Source organism: Loxodonta africana, chromosome 5, assembly GCF_030014295.1.
Source record: "Loxodonta africana isolate mLoxAfr1 chromosome 5, mLoxAfr1.hap2, whole genome shotgun sequence".
In the NCBI taxonomy this organism is placed as follows: Eukaryota; Metazoa; Chordata; class Mammalia; order Proboscidea; family Elephantidae; genus Loxodonta; species Loxodonta africana.
This window is the reverse complement of record NC_087346.1, coordinates 77352781-77374564: the sequence shown is the minus strand read 5'-3', so window position 1 is coordinate 77374564 and position 21784 is coordinate 77352781. Positions and strand designations below refer to the sequence as shown.

General features: G+C 38.8%; 1 protein-coding gene across 3 annotated transcripts in view; it reads left to right on the top strand.

Annotated features, from left to right (window-relative positions):
• Positions 1 to 21784, top strand: part of SEPTIN11 (septin 11) — a 125418-nt gene that overhangs the window by 62188 nt on the left and 41446 nt on the right. For all 3 annotated transcript variants that reach the window (XM_023553338.2, XM_023553339.2, XM_010594121.3), the window contains exon 3: positions 11200 to 11395. In XM_023553338.2, the coding sequence (XP_023409106.1) occupies positions 11200 to 11395 (196 nt within the window). The remainder of the gene's footprint in view (positions 1 to 11199; positions 11396 to 21784) is intronic.

The window sequence follows — 21784 nt, the reverse complement described above, 5'->3', positions numbered from 1 at the left end:
TAAACTACTTTAATAAACCTATAATGTTTAAAACTTACTTTTAGGAAAAAAGACAGTTTAAAATTCTATTTTATATTTAAAACAAATTCTCTGCCTAAATTATCGAATTAACCTTCTGTCCTTAAATTGGGATCTAAAATTGGTAGACAAGTGGAAAAAACCACAGAGGCCTGACTTACTTACGTCTTTAGTATGTTTTATTCATATCCTTGAAACATTATACTTTAGTCCAGACCTCTGGACTTGGTGATTTTCTTTTTCTTCTCTCTAGCCATATCCTTTTTAAACTAAAAGGAGGAAGGTAGAAAAGAAGGGATGGGGGGAAAAAAGGAGAAAATAAAAATATAATTCTCCTGTTTGAAGCAAAAATGCCCTTAGAATAAAAAAGGGCCTTTTCCTTCACCATCTCTATTCACTCTTGGCAAACAGCTAAATAGCAGTTAAGTAGTTTGCCAGCATTGTTTTGTTGCCCTTGTCCTCTGGCCATATATTTCTGAGAATATCAATTTGAGACAAACTAAATGGAATTCTGTCTATAGCTAAGTAGACCATCCTTCCCCTAAGCTTGGGAGAATGTACCAGACTTCTCATGTCCAAGTCAAATGAACTCAATTTAGAAAAGGCGCGCGTTTAATGTAAGAACCACCATTTGCTTATTTATTAGTCGTAGAGGAAGGGGATGTTTGGAAGAGGCAGGTATTTTCCTTTTTTTAAAAGTTCTTGAAGAATATATTTAAAGTAGCCTTTGTACTAGACATTCATTTGGCTTGCATACTAGATCAGCTTTCTCCCTGGTATGTCTTAAACACGGGGGAAGGGAATGACTGCAGAGAAACAGGGCCAAGGCAGCCAGCTCTCATGCTTTCTCCTTTTCGCTACATGAAGCCTTTTAAAATTCAGCAGAGTGGCAGCTAGCTCTACAGAGTGGCATAAATGAGTTGTCTTTTTTAATTACGTCAAATGCTGAGTGCAGAGCAGGGCAGTTCTTCATTAGCATAGCAATTTGTTGGCAATTTGTTGGTTTTCTATTGAAAAGTTTGCTAAATTGTAATCCGAGGCCAATTACTATTCTGGCTTCCCTTCCCTGCCTCCCCCACCCCTGTCTCCAAAATCGGCTTGGAGAATACATCTGATACTTAGGGCCTGGCCCCTGCATAGTAGGGAAAATCCTTCCAATGGAATTAGACTTACTGGCAGGGCCTGGTTTGACAGAATGTGTGGTGTGGCAATGGGATGTGTTGGCTCAGTGGCTGACCCCTTGTGTTAAATAGCATCATTGTGACACTAGTTGGAATTCCTCACAAGTCACATCGATGCTGCCCTGCTTTTTTGTGAAGCGGTTGCTATTCAGATTCTCTTCGCTAGATGATAATACTTGTGACTCTGAGATTTTTATTCTAGTTTCATTCTTAAACATGTTTAAAATTAGTTTTTCAAACTAATAAAAATAATACATGCTTATTTTTAAAAATATGTAAAACCCCCACTTGTCCCCACCCACCCCATTCCTACTCCATGGAGATAATGCTGTGGAATTCTTCTAAAAAATAGAAACTTTCTACATCTTTCTATATTGAGAAATTATTTTTGCTGGTTTAAATCAACATAAGTTTATTATCTTACAGTTCTGTAAGTTAGAAGCCCACCTGTCTCACTGGGTTTGAATCAAGGTGTTAGAAGAGCTGCATTTCTTTCTGGAGGTTCTGTGGGAGAATCCATTGCCTTTTCCAACTTCTCTAGTCTGCCCTTATTCTTTGGCTCTTGGGCCCTTTTCTTCATTTTCAAAGTCAGCGATGTTGCATCTCTTTTTAACTACGTATTTGGAAAATTCTCACTCAAAATTGCAGAAATCCAATTTAAACTCAACTAAGCACCCTTCTTCCCTACCCCAAACACATGTCAGAAAGGTAATTTATTGGATCGTGTAACTGAGAACAGTTGGCTCTAGTGGTTCAAACAGTGTTTTTAGAGCTCAGAGGTGTGTCTCTGGCTCTTGGTCCTGGTTGCTTCTGCTTGGCTTTCTATTCGGGCTTTTTTCATCGTGGCAGCAGTATGGCCTTCAGCAGTGTTGCCAGCTTAGCAACTCCAGGGGCAAGAATAAGCCATTCCTGACAACGATGGCTGGATAATCACAGGGAGTCCTATGATTGTCCAGAACTGGATCACATGCCCACCCTGAGTAGGAGATGGGGGTCAGCTCACCCAAACACACGAGAGGTTCCCTATAGGAAAAAAGAACTTTTATCAGAAAAAGGATTAGCTGTAGGAGAGACAGACCCCTAGTGGCACAGTGGTTAAGAGCTTGGCTGCTAACCAAAAGGTAAGGAGTTTGAATCCACCCGCTGCTTCTTGGAAACCCTATGGGGCAGTACTACGAGTCAGAATTGACTTGATAGCAAGAAGTTTTTTTGGTGGGAGAGACACACACTAGAGAGATAAAATAGCTCTCTCACAATTACATGTGTACCTTTCTGTTTTGATTTATACAAATGAGATCTTGCTGTTTATGTTATTCTGCATTTTCTCTTTTTACATCACAATAAGTCCTGAATATCTTCCCATGCCAGTACATCTAGCCATCCTGACTCTTTTCCATAAACCTTTGGAACCCTTTGGTTAGAGTCATCATTAGCTCTTTGGGAGATGGGGATGTCGGTATTAAATATTACTTGTCCTCAGAGGATAAACCAAAAAATCAAATCCACTGCCATTGAGTCAGTTCTCCTGCCCCATAGGGTTCCAAGGCTGTGGTCTTCATGGAAACAGACTGCCACGGCTTTCTCCCTTGGAGTGTCTGATGGGTTCGAACTATAGACCTTTCTGTTAGCAGCTGAGCACTTAACCACTGCACCACCAGGACTCCTCCTCAGAGGATAGAACACATCTGTCTTAGGCTGAGTCCCCTAGAGAAGTGAAGCCAGTGAAGGGTATATATATAAATATATAAAAAGAGATTTATCTCAAGGAAATGGCTTGCCTAGTTGTGGAAACTGGCAAGTCCCAAATCCGTGGACCAGACATCAGGCTAGAGGCTTCTGGTGACTCACATGGTTGTAGGGGCAGGCAGATCCCAAGATCTGCAGCTCAGGTGGCAGGCTGCTGGCTCATTTCCCAAGAACTGGAGGTCAGAGGATGATGAGTCAGATGCAGGGTACAGAGAGAGCTTTGTCAGAACATCCGTGTATGTTGGATACAGGCCACACCCCCAAGGGAACTGATTGGCTTTCAGCTGATTGGCCTTTCAACTGATTGGCTGCTCATGTCAGATCTCAAAATGGAGGATGATTACGTAATACCTGCCAAACCACTGAGAATCATGGCCTAGCCATGTTGACAAATAACCTTGACCATCACAACATCAAATCTTCTCCATAAATATTTTACAGCAAATATTTTCTTCTCCATAAATATTTTACAGCAAAATATCTGTATAAGAAGAAACTCCTTCTGTCAATCAGTGGTCCATCTATTTTCAAATTAAGAGTCTACAAAAAAGGATTCTAGTCGATCAAAATATTTGGACAGACACATAGAAGAGTTGGTGTCATATTTAAGTTAAGCGTATCCATGGTAATTTCCCTGTCACCCTGCTGCCCATTTGTTTTTGTTTTTTTTTTTATTTTTATACAGTATGCACATGTGTGAAGTTTATACTATCATTACTTTATTTTCATGTGATAAGCTTGGAAGGGAATTGAGGGTAAAAAGAGAGTTATGATACCAGTAAGGAAACTGATGATTTTATCTAAAAGGTCTTAAGAGTCATAATTTGGTTTTGTGGTAAGACTTGTAGGTTGGAAGCAAAGGAAATAAACCGAGTGGAGAAGTTGATCCTGGCATGAGCTTAATCTAGTTCCAGAGGCACTGAATTAAATGTCTGCCATTAGAACACACCTCTGTTGAGCCCTGGGAAAAAATGAAAAGAGAGGAGAGTAGTTTTTACTTATCCGGGAAGAGAATTCTCTCTGATGCTAAATCGGGTAGCAGAACACCCAGCAGTTCATAATTCCCCTACTATCCATCCTGCTTACAACACACTAAGTCACTCCCAAAGCTATACTTTATTTAAAACAAACAAAAAAAGTTTTCCTGTGTTACTCAAGATGTATTTCTCCAGAGAATCTAAATTATTCAGTCTTTCTTCACAATTTTATGTTTATCTTTCTTATCCATTTTACAGGATGACATTAACTCTTATGTTAAGCATCATCAACATTGATCCAACTTCTACTGTTTGTTGGTTCTTTGCGAAGATACAAAGATGAGTAAAATACTATAATGTCTTTGCTTTTGTAGAGGGCTCAGTTCAATAGTAGAGTGAAAGATTAATAATGCATTTTGGAAATAGAAATATTTTTTATAATTCAACTGTAATTGTCTTGAAATGAGAGAAGATGAATAAAAAACACAAATTTAAGGTAATTTTAGCCAAGGCTATAGAATCAACATAAATTGTGGAATTTACAATGAAGTCTTGAACATGTTATCGCATCTTGTTCTTCCAGGAAAGTGGCTTACAGGGCAAAATGAATAAGCAAATAGAAATAAGATAATTAATTACATGAGGCAATACATTTGTCTCTAAGCTTACTGGTCGGAGCACGGAGGGATTTCATTCATTTATTCATTCAATAGATATTTATTGAGCATGTATTATTTGCCAAACACAAGTTAAAAGTTTAACATAAGACAGATTTTCAGCATCTATAAAGTGGAAACAGAAGAGTTGCTCAAGATGAAACATAGTTTTATCTGGAAACATTTCTCCCATGGATTTTCAGAAATGAGATAAGGTGGGATCCCCTAAATCAGTTCAGTCAATCGATGCAATGCCAAGTATCACATGACTGTTCCTTTGAAGTCCCTGGTGCAGGCTGGTGACATTGTGCCAAAGCATGGTTCCTCAGAGGTGATTCTGTGGGAAATTATAACAGCATCCAAGAATAAAATCTAGAGTATTCAGAGGAGGAAGGCAGACCGACATGCCTAATTACTTAGGTATTTATCCAAGTAGCTAGTCTTGCAATTGAAATAAAAGATGCTGTCTGTTTAGCTGAATCATAGATCAACTATTTGATCAGTCTCTCTAATTACCTCTTAATATAATCCTTCTCGTTTTTTTCATGTCCCATCTTAGAGCTTGTGGATTAAATGGGCCTGAAAATAAAAAGGAATAGGTAGGGCAGCTTTCCACTGTGATGTGGGTGGCATGTTCACCAGCATTGGCAGGAGCAGCAAAAACAAGACACAGATAGCGCTTCAAGAGTAAATTTTTAATTATGCTAACAAATGAGTGTTTAGGCAGATGAATTTAGCATAGAATAAACAAGAAATTCTAAAAAATCTACCAAAGGGGCATTGATCAGTATAAACTATCACCATGATAATTTTTCTTTTCAATTAACTTTTAATAAATGTCTGCTCTGTGCCAGGTACTCTGCTAGGGAGTTTTGAAATGCTTCAGAATTAGTGTTAGTCATTAATTTTCTCGAAATACTGTTAAGGTTTTTGGTTTGAATTGGAACCGACATCTAGTAGCCTTAAGTTAGTCAATTAGAAAGAGGCATGTGTATGCTTAAAACTTACGGGTCCTCAAAAGTATAGAGAAAAGGCCCTGTTGTCTGAGGTTAGAGAAATGCTTCAAAAGCTAATACATTAAAAAAACTCTCCCAATTGTGTAATTCCTTTTATTCCCAAAGCTGTCATTTCTTAATGAACTGCTATTGGTGAATCATGCTGTTGCTAGAGGAGCTGTGACTAAGTATGACTTTTAAATGCACAGACTACAGAAATTGAAAGCAAAGCACTCAAAAGTTTAGACCAACAGTGGTTTTTCCAATCCATAGATTACCCTGTGCTATAAGGAGGGTCTGGATTGCTAATTGTTCATAATTTCTACCTTAAAGTAAATGATAATTAAAATCACCTTGACTTTAAAAAGACTGTAGTATTTCCCGATTCACATATGCTTAAGTAATTCTCAGAAACCCTGGTGGCGTAGTGGTTAAGCGCTACAGCTGTTAACCAAAAGGTCGCCAGTTCCAATCCACCAGGCTCTCCTTGGAAACCCTATGGGGCAGCTCTACTCTGTTCTATAGGGTTGCTATGAGTCGAAATCAACTCGACGGCCGTGGGTTTGGTTTTTTTTTTTTTTTTGGTAAGTAATTCTCAGCCTGGTAAAATGGAGATGAAAATTTCAGCCCTGTCCAGGTAGTCTAGAATCTTTGCCATGCAGATTAAAGCCTTCATTGTGTTTTTTAGGGAAAGAAATGAAAGTTCAGTGAGTCGTTTTCTACTGACAGGACCTGTGATAGAATAGAGAGAACTTTATAAGGTAGCTGTGCTCCTGCCTCTCTGTCCATTTCCTGAAAATAGGTAAATCCTGAAAAGAAGTTTGTGGTACTTGAGAAAGTTACACATGCAGCATGTACTTAAAATGACTGGAGTACCTTCATTATTGAATTGCCTACCAGATTCTAAGTGTCTTAAGAGTGGAAACCCTGTTTTATTTCTGTATCCATTACATAGTACCTTTGTTTTGCTCAAAATTAATTTGCTAAGCCACGAATCATGGGTATGAGCTATGGATATTACGTTGGTTAAGATTAGCTTAACCAGATTAGGTTGCCCTGGGTGGTAAAAATGGTTAAAGTGCTCAGCTGCTAACCCAAAGGTTGAAGGTTTGAGTACATACAGAGGTACCTCAGAAGAAAGGCCTGGCAATCTACTTCTGCAGAATCAGCCATTGAAAACTCTGTGGTAGAGATCGGAACACTTATTCACTGCTGGTGGGAATGTAAAATGGTACAGCCACTTTGGAAATCAATTTGGAGATTCCTTAAAAAGCTAAAAATAGAACTACCATATGACCCAGCAATTCCACTCCTTGGAATATACCCTAAAGGAATAAGAGCCTTCACATGAACAGATACATGCACACCCATGTTTATTGCAGCACTGTTTATAATAGCAAAAAGATGGAAGCAACCAAGGTGTCCATCAACAGGTGAATGGTTAAATAAATTATGGTGTATTCACACAATGGAATACTACGCAAGAGTTAAGAACAACAATGAATCTGTGAAACACTTCATAACATGGAGGAATCTGGAAGGCGTTATGCCACGTGAAATTAGTCAATTGCAATAGGACAAATATTGTATGAGACCACTATTATAAGATCTCTAGATAAAGTTTAAACACAGAAGAAAATATTCTTTGATGGTTACGAGGGTGGGGAGGGAGGGAGAGGGATATTCACTAACTAGGTAGTAGACAAAAATTTTTTTAGGCAAAGGGAAGGGCAACATGTAACACAGGGATAGTCAGCACAACTGGACTAAATCAAAAGCAAAGAGGTTTCCTGAATACAACCAAACCTTTCAAAGGCCAGAGTAGCAAGAACGGAGCCTGGGGACCATTGTTTCAGGGGACATCTAGGTCGATTGGCATAATAATATATTAAGAAAATGTTCTGCATTCCACTTTGGTGAGAGGCATCTTAGGTCTTAAAAGCTAGCGAGCAGCTCTATAAGATGCATAAATTGGTCTCAACCTACCTGGAGCAAAGGAGAATGAAGAACACCAAAGACACAAGGTAAATATGAGCCCAAGAGACAGAAAGGGCCACATAAACCAGAGACTCCCTCAACCTGAGACCCAAAGAACTAGATGGTACCCAGCTACCACCGATCACTGCCCTGACAGGAAACAAAACAGAGAATCCCTGATGGAGGAGGAGAACAGTGGGATGGAACAGGAGAACAGTGGGATGCAGATCTTAAATTCTTGTAAAAAGACCAGGCTTAATGGTCTGACAGAGACCGGAGGAACCCTGACAGTCATGGTCCCCAGACCCTTTGATAGCCCAAGGTTGGAACCATTCCCGAAACCAACTCTACAGACAGGATTGGCCTGGACTGTAAGAAAGACAATGATGCTGGTGAGGAGTGAACTTCGTGGCTCAAGTAGACACATGAGACTATGCGGGTGTCTCCTGCCGGTGGCGAGATGAGAAGGAAGAGGGATACAGGAGCTGGTTGAATGGACACTGGGAATACGAGATGGAGAGGAGGAATGTGCTGTCTCATTAAGGGGAGAGCATCTGGGAGTGTACAGCAGGGTGTGTATGGCCTTTTGTATGAGAGACTGACTTGATTTGCAAACTTTCATCTAAGGCACAATAAATAAAAAATATATATATGTATGTATGTGTGTGTATGTATATATATATAAAAGAAAGCCCTGTGGAGCACAGTTCTACTTTGACACACATGGGATCACGATGAGTGAGACTCAGCAACAGGTTTGGTATCAGTTTCTGCTACTTTTATTGATGGGCCTTTGGAATGGTATTGTGGACACAACAGCAGTTTAGTTTGTGAGCTGTCTGTTTTTATTCGCCATTTTATCCCTAGCACCTCTGCTTGTCACTAGTACCAAAAAAAAAAAAAACCCCTTTGCCATTAAGTTGATTCCGACTCATAGCGAGCCTGTAGGGCAGAGTAGACCTGCCCCATAGAGTTTCCAAGGAGCACCTGGTAGATTTGAACTGCCGACCTTTTGATTAGCATCTGTAGCACTTTGCTACTATGCCACTAGGGTTTCCTGTCACATGGTAAGTACTTAAATATTAATCAAATGAATTAATTTCTGACACTAACTAAGCCTCACTGTCTCTATTTGCTCTCTTTCTCCTACATTCCCAGCTAACAGTTCTATGAACTTCATAAGTATTTGCCATGGCTTCTCCTGACTTACAGCCTTTGCTGCCTTATGGTTTCGGCATATTCAATTCTCTCTGTATATGTTTTCTTTTTAATGCCATTGCATTGTATGCAGATTGTATATCTCTCATTCAAACTGATTAGATAGGCTGGTCACCCTCCAGTATATCTCACCGTTTCATAGTATTAATAGTCAGGCTTCTGTGGCTACCTTTGGGTCAGAGTGTAGCCCTGGTCATTATTTGTGGTGAACTCGCAAGGTCGCTATAGGGTTGCTATGAGTCAGAATTGACTCGACAGCAATGGGCTTTTTTTTTTTTTTTTTAGCAAGGTCACTGGGTGTAAAGAATGGTCTTGGACTTACTTCCAAGGGGAATGTGGTTATGGCAGACACTTAGAATATCTGTCATATAATAATAAATTAGAATCTGCTTGGAATTCAGTCATGTTCCAGGCCAGATTCTAAGCTATGGGAGAATACCATACCCTGCTAGTTCAATATATCCACGGTACTTGGTGCAGTGTTTGGTACATAGTGGGTGCTGGAAAAGTACTGGCTGAATGAAGGGGGATATGAGGGAGGGAATTGTTTGTTCTTAGATATATTAGGGGACACAATGGGAAAAATTAAAGAGTAAGACAAATGCACGTAAACGACTGTCCTGTAAATGAATCATTGCAGTTGGTGGCAAACCACATGAGACTTCTAATTAGGGAAAGTTCCAATCCAGAAAGACTTCATCCTACTTCAGTTTTGTGTTCTGTTGGAAAGCAATGGGTAATACAGAACTTAATTAGCAAGGGGATTTTGCCATTACAGTGGCAGAGTTGTCCTAAGGCTACAAATCCAAGAGCTTTTCTTTTTTCCATGGAATTTGTCACCACCCTAGAAATCCTTATAGCAATCCTTTGAAGAGGGATTGTTCCTAGGAACGTCACTGGGGTTGGTTGAAAGGGCTGTGTTGTATTGGCATGTTTGAATTAAGCTGAAAATCTTATTTGAAGATTTCCCAGATTTTAAATTAAAAAAAGGCACATCTAGGGCCAATGTCTCTTTATTTCTGCTTCCCTCTCTTCACCGTCCCCCCATACGTACACTCAGCCACCACCACCAAAGATAAGGGTGATTTTTTTTTTTTTGGTCACTGCCAACTGTCTTTGACTCAAGAATAAGAATCAAGAGAGAATTTTGCTTTGTCGTATTTTGAAGGTCAAGCTAAACTTCTTCGTGGCTTCACATTTGGGTCTCAAATTAGGTGGTCCATTGGATTGGTGTAGTGGTGCCAGGTATCTACCACGCTGCTTTGCACAATAAATACTTATCTACTTTTGCCTCAGTAAATACTTACTGACCTAAATTATCAGTGTAAATTAGTAAGGCCTTTACAGCAGGTCATTTGACATCATTCAGTTTTATTGTCACAGACTTCACCCTGAAATTGAGAACACTCTAGCTGAATAGGGAAAGAAAAAAACAAAAACCTCTTGCCATCGAGTTGATTCCAACTCATGATAACTCCATTTGTGTCAGAACAGAACTGCTCCCTAGAATTTTCAATGTCTGCAATCTTTGTGGAAGCAGATCACCAGGCTTTTCTCCCATAGTGCCACTGGGTGGGTCTGAGCTGCCAACCTCTAGAGACCTCAAGGAAAGATGATTTGAAGATAATAGAGAGATTCACACACATTTCTAACCATAACTGGAAAAATATTTGGCAGCCACTTTTCTCAATAATAGTAAAGTCAGGATGCCACACCAGGTAAATGTTAGGGGTTGAATCATACAAACTTGAGTTAGACCTCTGGTCCTGCCAGTAACAGTGTGACGTTGGGCAAGTTACTTAAACCCTATTTAAAGCTTAGTGCCCCAACTATAAAGTGGAGGAAACAATAGTACTTATTTCATGGGGATAGTGTAGGGTTTAAATGAGATAATGCACTAGAAGCTCTTACCACAGGACCTAGCACAAAGTAAGCATTTACTTATGTGTAAGATATTATCGTTGCTGTCATCAAGAGAGTTGTTTTGAAAAATGTACTTTTGGACAACAGTGGATGCATCAGATATTTATTATGGTATAAATGGAATCAATCTTTTTTTAGGTAGCAGAAACTCAGTAATACAGTTTTACACACTAACATTTAGGAAGCAAAAAATACAGTTCATGTTATTGTAATTTGCAAACTGACCACAAGCAAACTTCAAAGTATAGTTTCTCCATCCAGAGGTAAAGAAAAGCATCTTGATCTGTAAATTTAAAATATTTTCTGGAACTCATTAGGCATTTCTAGGTATTATGTAGACAGTATATAGAAAGAACTGAGTATTTCTTGGTGGTAGGATTTCTGGTAATACTGAATTTTTTTTAAAACTTTACTTTGCAAAGATGATTATGAAAAAAGTACTGATGAATCGAACTGATGTCTGAGAGACATTGACACATTCTCTTATTTTTCCTTCATGTTCATATAGGTGAGACAGGCATTGGCAAGTCCACGTTAATGGACACTTTATTCAACACCAAATTTGAAAGTGACCCAGCTACTCACAATGAACCAGGTGTCCGGTTAAAAGCCAGAAGTTATGAGCTTCAGGAAAGCAATGTACGGCTGAAATTAACCATCGTTGACACTGTGGGATTTGGAGACCAGATAAATAAAGATGACAGGTACGTCTTAGAGTTCTGTGGGGCTATAAATATAGAGAATCCATCCTGGGTAAATTCAAATGCTAAATATTTTTTATATTCAGTGGTTATGGGACTTGTTCCTCTATAGCCTAAAGAATATGACCTTCTTGTTCTGAGAAATTTTCTTAGAATGTTCTTCCTTGACATCAGAATCAGACAGCACAATCTATTTCAGCTAGTTTAAGCAGAAAAGGGATTGTTGGAAGGAATGTTAGCTTATGGCATTTTCAAGAGGATCATGGAACCAGGTTTGGAGGCTTTCCCCACCAGAAAAGAAATTCAGAGAAATACCAGATCACCCCACAAGATGTTCCAGCAGAAACCCCTGGCACCCCAGTCACCTCATACCTGCTTGGTGACACTCTAGAGAAGCCTCTCTAGAACTGCCACCAAATCTGTTTCAGAGAACCACATGCCTTCACCACTGCTTGCAAGAACCCTCTCTGCCTGTGAGTGGCCTCTGCCTTGTGTGGCTCACTCCCTGCTTCCAGGTCTTGTGTGGCTGCATCTGCTTCCAGGTCTTGTGTGGCTGCATCTGCTCGGCAGAAACTAGACTACATCCAGAAACCCAGCTGCAAGAGGGTCTGGGAAATGTGGTTTTTAGTTTTCTCACTTTACAAAATAAGCATAAAAAGAAAAAGTTTGGAATGCGAATATGCCCCACTCACCTAGTCCCTGAGGCAGATTGGGATATTTGACTTAATTCCCATCTTCTTACTGATTTGAATGAAAACTGAAAGCGTGATTTTGTATAAGAAGCCACAGCCCAGGAATTAGAAGACCTGGTTTGTAGTCTGGGTTCTGCCAGTGACAAGCTGTGGGACTGTGGCAATTTATTTAACTTCAAGGGAAACACACTAGATGTTCTGTAAGTTCCCTTACAATGTGATACTTTGAACAGTCCTATTCATATGCGGAGACCTAGGGAAAGACGTTGTGTGAAAGTTTAGGTCTGGAAGAGCTGTGTGGTTGTAATACAAAATTATCCTGTATTTGGATGGCTTTTGTCAAAAGTGCTATTAGCTCCTGAAGTCCCAAAGTGAAGAGAGCATTTTTATGAAAGATCTATTGGAAAGATCGGTTACTTTCTGGGTAGCCCAGGGTCTGAATACTGATGTTAGTGCTATGGCACGAGGCACTGTGAGTCCTTTGTGAAGTATCTGGGGTCTTCCTGTAGGCAGCTCAAAGTCGGGCAGCGCGCTGGGTGCAGAATCGCAACTCAAGGCTGAATAATGAGTGTGATTTCAGTCAAGCCTAATCAGGAATTCAGGTCGATTTGGATGAAAGTTTCTCTCTCTATGAAGAGAAAGTTTGGTAAGATAAATTAGGTAATACGTACAATAAAATTCCTTGTGCCTGTGAAAGAAAGGGTACATTTCTATAGTTTTTGAGTAGATATTAATTTGCTGGCTACAAATTAATCTTATGTATTCATTCATTAAAAGTAAAGATGTAATTATAAAAAAAATATAAAAACCCACTGCCATTGAGTTGATTCTGATTCATAGTGACCCAGAAGACTGAGTAGAACCTCCCCATAGGGTTTCCAAGGCTGTAAATCTTTATGGAAGCAGACTGCCACATCTTTCTCCCGTGGAGAAGCTGGTGGGTTCGAACCGCTGACCTTTTGGTTAGCAGCAGAGTGCCTTAATCACTGCACCACAAGGGCTCCTATAAAACAATATAGTGAGGGTTTTTTTTTTGTTTTTATTAAATACACATATACCCAATTTATAAAGCCAGTTCAACTCTTCACTGTGAGTTACTCTATGCCCTTATTTGAGGGAAGCTGCTATTCCTTAAAACTTGCTGGTTTACAACCCATATGTTAACCTCAGTCCTAAGATCTCCTCAAGATCACCCATCCCGTTCATCAATCTCAGCTTCACATGTCGTGTGGCTATTTTAAATATTAAGCTCATGCTCAAAAGAAGTGTGAGAAAGTTAAAATAATACTGTCCCAGGCCCAAAGACAATTCCAGAAGGGAACATCCAGAGATATTTTTGAAGAGTGACAAATTGTAGGACTAAGTGCCTAGCCCCTTAGAGTGGCCGTTTTGTAGTAGTAAACACCAAATCAGTAAGTTTTGGTATGTTTCCTTAGGGCTTGGAAATTTCATTAGCACCAGAGGTTTTTGTTTTTTATTATTTTATTTTTTGTGGGTGGAAAAAGAAAAAAATATGTATATATATATCTTACCCATTGCCGTTGAGTTGATTCTGACTCATAGCAACCCTATAGGGCACAGTAGAGCTGTCCCTTAGGGTTTCCAAGGAGTGCCTGGTGGGTTCGAACTGCTGACCTTTTGGCTAGCAGATGTAGCTCTAAACCACTGTGCCACCAGGGTATGTATGTGTGTATATATATAAAACAAAACATTTGCCAATCCAACAATTCTTAAATGTACAATTCAGTGACATTGATTATGTTCATTACATTGTATAACCGTCACCACCTCATTAACATAAACTCGGTGCCTACTAAGCAATGACTTTTCCTTTCCCCCTCCCTCCCACTCCTGGTATTTTTTGTTTCCCCCCTCAAAACTGTGTATATTATATGTTTGTGTTTTGTAAAGAGGAACTTGAATTATTTTTATCTAGAAGTGTGTATTGCCTAGATATATTTTACTTTACTGTAGCTACTATGCCTGGTATAGATATGAGCAACGTAGCAATGACAGAGAAATATTTAATTAATTGTCTAGCTGAGCGTCAAGCTCTTTATCTCAAAGCACTAGAAATGCCCTTCAAAACACATTGTCCTGTGATAACTGGAGCAATTGTTAGATATAGTGAGAAAGATTTTATTTTGCATCTGGCCAAAATGGACCATCTGTATGTTATGTTGGGGTGGAGGGCAGCTAAGCTCTGACCCTGCAGCTGAGCAGCAGTTGTTCTTAATTTATGACCTCAATGCAAAGGAATTATGGAGAGGTTCCTGCCTGAAGGCTGCTTAAAATGCCAAGTGAAATAAATGAAGAGAAAGCCATGGAGAAAAGCAAGAGGGCACAGGTGCATTGTGGGAGCGAGGAAGAGAGCCGAGGGCTCCTGGACATTGCATGTCGCGTAACACACTCACATCAAGGCCTATTCTTCATCTTTCAGGCTGTAAAGATTTCTCCCGGGAGGTTAGATAATATCATGCTTGTGCAGTTCTTGATTGGAAGTCAGCAACTGGGATCTTTCAGGACCCCTTCCGGCAGGAATGAGAACTGCCTTCCAGCGTCTTGCTGCTAAGATTGCATGTGCTGTCCCAGCTCAAAGTTGTTGCCTCAGTGTTAACATTAAATTTTTGCCCTGCCCCTAAACCGGACCTTTCCCTCAGTCTGGTGGGTTTTCTTGCATCAGCGCTGAGCAGCAAATGGCTAGTACAATGTGGATCTTCAAACTTGCAGCCTGGAGGCCTCTTTAAGAAATTATGTGACTCATTTGGGTCAAATAATAGTTTCCAAGGAGATTTAGAAGAGAGGAAGTATGATATTAACCTAACCTAGATACCAAATATTTTTTTTCCTCTGAAGTTTCTTGACAGCTGTTGCATAACCTCTTTAAATGGCATTTTAAAATTCTGTTATATGCTTCAGAAGGCACTGCTTAAAAATACTCATTCAGACAGTCTCTGCTTCCATTAAAAAATTGGAAGTGGGATACGCATTTTTGTATTGGTATGTAATCATGTGGGAAGGGATGAGCTGTTTCCCTAAACCCATGATTATTTTTACCTACTTTGGGGATTAGGCAAGCTTTTCTGCCATGGATGCAAGACTTAAAGAATGTCCCAGTTTGTTTATGCAGGCTTGGGACATGTCAGCATTCCTGCATCCTTATCTGCCTCTGACCAGGCTAGCTAGAAGGAGGCAGGAAGAGAGATCTGGTAAGGTTTCCTGTTATGTTTGATAGCATATTTAACTCTTTGTTGTTTAAGGGCTTCCTTGTTTGGGCTGTCTGTACTCTTTGGTAAAGAAGGAAAGGGATTTGGAAAAGAATGGAAACCAAGCTTTGCTGTCCAACTGAACGTAGAAATAGAATCATCTTTAGTTTGCCTCATAGTTGGAGTTGGACTCTCAATGGCATATGTAATGACCACTAGCTCTGAAAAGCATGGTAACTGAAACCCACTGAGAGAGAATCTTCAAACTCATCAAATATTTATCAAGTCATAAAGTAGCAGTGAAGTGGACTGTTTGGCTTTTAAACTCTTAATTTTTATCACACCTTCTGGTGGAGGTGGTCAGGGGTTAAGAAAATTGACTTCCACTGACAGCAAGATAAGAGACAAACATAGATGTTGTTGTCACTAGCTGCCTTGAAGTCGGACCCCAATTCATGGTGACCTTATTTATGTTATAGAGTAGAGTTGTTTTTTTTTTTTAATTTTTATTGTGCTTTTAGCAAAAGTTTACAAATCAAGTCAGTCTCTAAAAAAAAATTTATATTCACTTTGCTATATACTCCTAATTGCTGTACCCCTAATGAGACAGCACACTTCTTCCTTCCACTCTCTCTTTTCGTGTCTATTCTACCAGCTTCTGACCATCTCTGCCCTCTCATCTTCCCTCCAGATAGGAGATGCCAACATAGGTTTATGTGTCTACTTGATCGAAGAAGCTTATTCTTCAGCAGCATCATTTTCCATCCCATTGTCCAGTCCAATCCCTGTCTGAACGGTTGTCTTTGGGAATGGTTCCTGTCTTGCGCTAACAGGAGGTCTGGGGACCATGACCACCAGGGTCCTTCTAGTCTCAGTCAGACCTTTAAGCCTGGTCTTTTCACGAGAATTTGGGGTCTGCATCCCACTGCTGTCCTGCTCCCTCAGGGGTTCTCTGTTGTGTTCCCTGTCAGGGCAGTCATCGGTTGTAGCCGGGCACCATCTAGTTCCTCTGGTCTCAGGCTGTTGTAGTCTCCAGTTTATGTGGCCCTTTCTGTCTCTTGGGCTCATAATTACCTTGTGTCTTTGGTATTCTTCATTCTCCTTTGCTCCAGGTGGGTTGAGACTAATTGATGCATCTTAGATGGCCGCTTGCTAGCGTTTAAGACCCAAGACACCGTTCTTCAAAGTGGGATGCAGAATGTTTTCTTAATAGATTTTATTATGGCAATTGACTTAGATGTCCCCCGAAACCATGGTCCCCAAACTCCTGCCCCTGCTACACTGGCCTTCGAAGCATTCAGTTTATTCAGAAAACTTCTTTGCTTTTGGTTTAGTCCAGTTGTACTGACCTCTTCTGGTATTGTGTGTTGTCTTTACCCTCACCTAAAGTAGTTCTTATCTACTATCTAGTGAATACCCCTCTCCCTCCCTACGTCCCTCCCTCCCCACTCTCGTAACTGTCAAAGAATATATTCTTCTCTGTTTAAACTATTTTTCGAGTTCTTATAATAGTGGTCTTATACAATATTTGTGCTTTTACAACTAATTTCACTCAGCATAATGCCTTCCAGATTCCTCCATGTTATGAAATGTTTCACAGATTTGTCACTGTTCTTTATTGATGTGTAGTATTCCATTGTGTGGCTATACCATAATTTATTTATCCATTTATCCATTGATGGGCACCTTGGTTGCATCTGTCTTTTTGCTATTGTAAACACTGCTGCAGTATACATGGGTGCGTATATATCTGTTCGTGTAAAGGCTCTTATTTCTCTAGGATATACTCCAAGGAGTAGGATTGCTGGATTGTATGGTAGTTCTATTTCTAGCTTTTTAAGGAAGCACCAAATCGATTTCCAAAGTGTTGTACCATTTTACATTCCCACCAGCAGTGTTTCAGTGTTCCAGTCTCTCCACAACCTCTCCAACATTTATTATTTTGTGTTTTTTGGATTAATGCCAGCCTCGTTGGAGTGAGATGGAATCTCATTGTAGTTTTGATTTGCATGTCTCTAATGGCTAATGATCATGAGCATTTCCTCATGTATCTGTTAACTACTTGAATGTCTTCTTTAGTGAAGTGCCTGCTCATATCTCTTGCCCATTTTTTAATTGGGTTATTTGTCTTTTTTTAGTTGAGTTTTTGTGGTATCATGTAGATTTTAGGTATCAGGCACTGATCGGAAATGTCATAGCTAAAAACATTTTCCCAGTCTGTAGGTAATCTTTTTACTCTTTTGGTGAAGTCTTTGGATGACCTTAGGTGTTTGATTTTTAGGAGCTCCCAGTTATCTAGTTTTTCTTCTACACTCTTTATACTGTTTTGTATACTGTTTATGCCATGTATTAGGGCTCTTAACATTGTCCCTATTTTTTCTTCCATGATCTTTATCGTTTTAGATTTTATATTTAGGTCTTTGATCCATTTTGAGTTAGTTTTTGTGCATGGAGTGAGGTATGGGTCTTGTTTCATTTTTTTTTTTTTTTGCAGATGGATATCCAGTTATGCCCGCACCATTTGTTAAAAAGACTGTCTTTTCCCCATTTTTCTGTTTTGGGGCCTTTGTCAAATATCAACTGCTCATATGTGGATGGATTTATGTCTGGATTCTCAATTCTGTCCCATTGGTCTATGTATCTGTTGTTGTAACAGTACCAGGCTGTTTTGACTACTGTGGTGGTATAATGTGTTCTAAAATCAGGTAGTGTGAGGCCTCCCACTTTTTTCTTCTTTTTCAGTAATGCTTTACTTGTCCAGGACCTCATTCCCTTCCATCTGAAGTTGGTGATTTGTTTCTCCATCTCATTAAAAGATGTCATTGGAATTTGGATCAGAATTGCATTGTGTCTATAGATGGCTTTTGGTAGAATAGACATTTTTACAATGTTATGTCTTCCTATCTGCGAGCAAAGTATGTTCTTCCACTTATGTAAGTCTCTTTTGGTTTCTTGCAGAAGTGTACTGTAGTTTTCTTTGTATAAGTCTTTTACATCTCTGGTAAGATTTATTCCTAAGTATTTTACCTTCTTGGGGGCTACTGTAAATGGCATTGATTTGGTGATTTCCTCTTCAATGTTCTTTTTGTTGGTGTAGAGGAATCCAACTGATTTTTGTGTGTTTATCCTGTATCCCAATACTCTGCTGAACTCTTCTAGTAGTTTCATTAGTTTTCTGGAGGATTCCTTAGGGTTTCCTGTGTATAAGATCATGTCATCTGCAAATAGAGATACTTTTACTTCTTTATTGCCAGTCTGGATGCCCTTTATTTCTTTATCTAGCCTAATTGCTCTGGCTAGGACTTCCAGCAGAATGTTGAATAAGAGTGGTGACAAAGGGCATCCTTGTCTGGTTCCCGATCTCAGTGGGAATGTTTTCAGGCTCTCTCCATTTAGGGTGATGTTGGCTGTTGGCTTTGTATAAATGCCCTTTATTATGTTGAGGAATTTTCCTTCTATCTATGTTGCTGAGAGTTTTTATCATGAATGAGTGTTGAACTTTGTCAAATGCCTTTTCTGCATCAGTTGATGAAATCGTGTGATTCTTGTCTTTTGTTTTATTTATGTGGTGGATTACATTAATTGTTTTTCTTTCTTTTTTTTTTTTTTAATGTTGAACCATCCCTGCATACCTGGTATGAATCCCACTTGGTCATGGTGAATTATTTTTTTGATATGTTGTTGAATTCTATTGGCTAGAATTTTGTTGAAGATTTTTGCATCCACATTCATGAGAAATATAGGTCTATAATTTTCTTTTCTTGTGGTGTCTTTACCTGGTTTTGGTATCAGGGATATGGTGGCTTCATAGAATGAGTTTGATAGTATTCCATCCTTTTCTATGCTCTGAAATACCTTTAGTAGTAGTGGTGTTAACTCTTCTCTGAAAGTTTGCTAGAACTCTGCAGTGAAGCCTTCCAGACCAGGGTTTTTTTTTTTTGTTGGGAGTTTTTTCATTACCTTTTCAATCTCTTCTTTTGTTATGGGTCTATTTAGTTGTTCTACCTGTGTTTGTATTCGTTTAGGTAGGTAGTGTGTTTCTAGGAATTCATCCATTTCTTCTAGGTTTTCAAATTTGTTTGAGTACAGTTTTTCATAGTACTCTGATACGATTCTTTTAATGTCAGTTAGGTCTGTTTTAATATCACCACTTTCGTTTGTTATTCTGGTTATTTGCTTCCTCTCCTGTTTTTCTTTTGTCATTTTGGCCAGTAAAAAAAAAAAATTTTTTTTTTGGCCAGTAGTTTATCAATTTTGGTGATTTTTTTTCAAAAAAACCAGCTTTTGGTCTTGTTAATACTTTCAATTGTTTTTCTGTTTTCTGTTTCATTTAGTTCAGCTCCAATTTTTATTATTCGTTTTCTTCTGGTGCCTGTGGGTTTCTTTTGTTGCTCTCTTTCTATTGTTCAAGTTGTAGGGATAATTCTTTGATTTTGGCCCTTTCTTCTTTTTGGATGTGTGCATTTATTGATATAAATTGCCCTGTGATATGTCCCAAAGGTTCTGATAGGAAGTGTTTTCATTCCCATTGGATTGTATGAATATCTTTATTCCATTCTTAATGTTTTCTATAATCCAGTCTTTTTTGAGCAGGGTATTGTTCAGTTTCCAAGTGTTTGATTTCTTTTCCCTTCCTGTTATTGATTTCCACTTTTATGACCTTATGGTCAGAGAAGATGGTTTGTAATATTTCAGTGTTTTGGATTCTGCTAAGGCTTGCTTTATGACCTAATATGTGGTCTGTTCTAGAGAATGTTCCATGTGCACTAGAAAAGAAAGTATAGTTGGTTGTTGTTGGGTAGAGTGTTCTGTATAAGTCTATGAGGTCAAGTTGGTTGATTGTGGCATTTTCATCTTCTGTTCCTTTATTGAGCTTCTTTCTGGATGTCCTGTCCTTCACCGAAAGTGGCATGTGGAGGTCTCCTGCTATTATTGTGGAGCTGTCTATCTCACTTTTCAGTGCTGATAGAGTTTGTTTTATGTATCTTGCAGCCCTGTCATTGGGTGCATAAATATTTAATATGGTTGTATCTTCTTGGTGTATTGTCCCTTTAATCATTATATAGTGTCCTTCTTTATCTTCTGTGATGGATTTAACTTTAAAGTCTATTTTGTCAGAAATTAATATTGCCACTCCTGCTCTTTTTTGATTGTCATTTGCTTGATACATTTTTTTCCATCCTTTGAGTTTTCGGTTGTTTTTGTGTCTAAGGCGTGTCTCTTGTAGGCAGCGTATAGATGGATCTTGTTTTCTAATCCATTCTGCCAGTCTCTGTCTCTTTAATGGTGCATTTCATCCATTTACATTCAGGGTAATTATGGAAAGGTATGAATTTAGTGCTATCATTTTGATGTCTTTTTGTTGTGTGTTGACAGTTTGTTTTTCCCACTTGATTTTATGTGCCAAGTAGATTTTCTTTATATATTCTCCTTTCCTCATATTTGTTGTTGTTGATTTTGTTTCTGCTGGGTCTATATTTTTCCCTTGTATTTTATTTTGATGAGTAGGATAGTTTGTCTCCTTTGTGGTTACCTTATTATTTACCCCTATTTTTCTAAATTTAAAACTGACTTTTGCTTATTTGTATCACCGTTATCCTCCTCTCCATATGAAAGGTGTATGATTACATTTCTTAGTCCCTCTTTATTATTTTAATGTTGTCTTCTCTTATATAATAACATCACTGTTACCCTGTTTTGCGCTTTTTTTTTTTTTAATAATCTTGCTTTGTTTTTTTTCGATTTCCCTGTCTTGGATGACTTCTGGTTGCTCTGCCCAGTGTTCTAGTCTTGGGTTGATACCTGATATTATTGATTTTCTAACCAAAACTCCCTTTAGTATTCTTGTAGTTTTGGTTTGGTTTTTACGAATTCCCTAAACTTGTGTTTGTCTGGAAATGTCTTAATTTCACCTTCATATTTAAGAGTTTGCTGGATATATGATTCTTGGCAAGCAGTTTTTTTCCCTCAATTTTTTAAATATGTCATCCCATTGCCTTCTTGCCTGCATGGTTTCTGCCGAGCGGTCCGAGCTTATTCTTATTGGCTCTCCTTTGTAGGTGACTTTTCGTTTATCCCTCACTGCTCTTATAATTCTCTCTTTATCTTTGGTTTTGGCAAGTTTGATCATAATATGTCTTGGTGACTTTCTTTTAACATCTACGTTATGTGGAGTTCGATGAGCATCTTGGATAGATATCTTCTCATCTTTCACAATATCAGGGAAGTTTTCTGCCAACAAATCTTCAACAATTTTCTTTGTATGTTCTGGTACTCCAGTCACTCGTAGGTTATTTCTCTTGATAGAGTCCCACATGATTCTTAAGATTTCTTCATTTTTTTTTAATTCCTTTATCTGATTTTTCTTCAAATATATTAGTGCCAAATGATTTATCCTCGAGTTCAGAAATTCTAGCTTCTCCTTGCTCAATTCTGCTCCTCTGACTTTCTATTGAGTTGTCTACTTCTGTAATTTTATTGTTAATCTTCTGAAT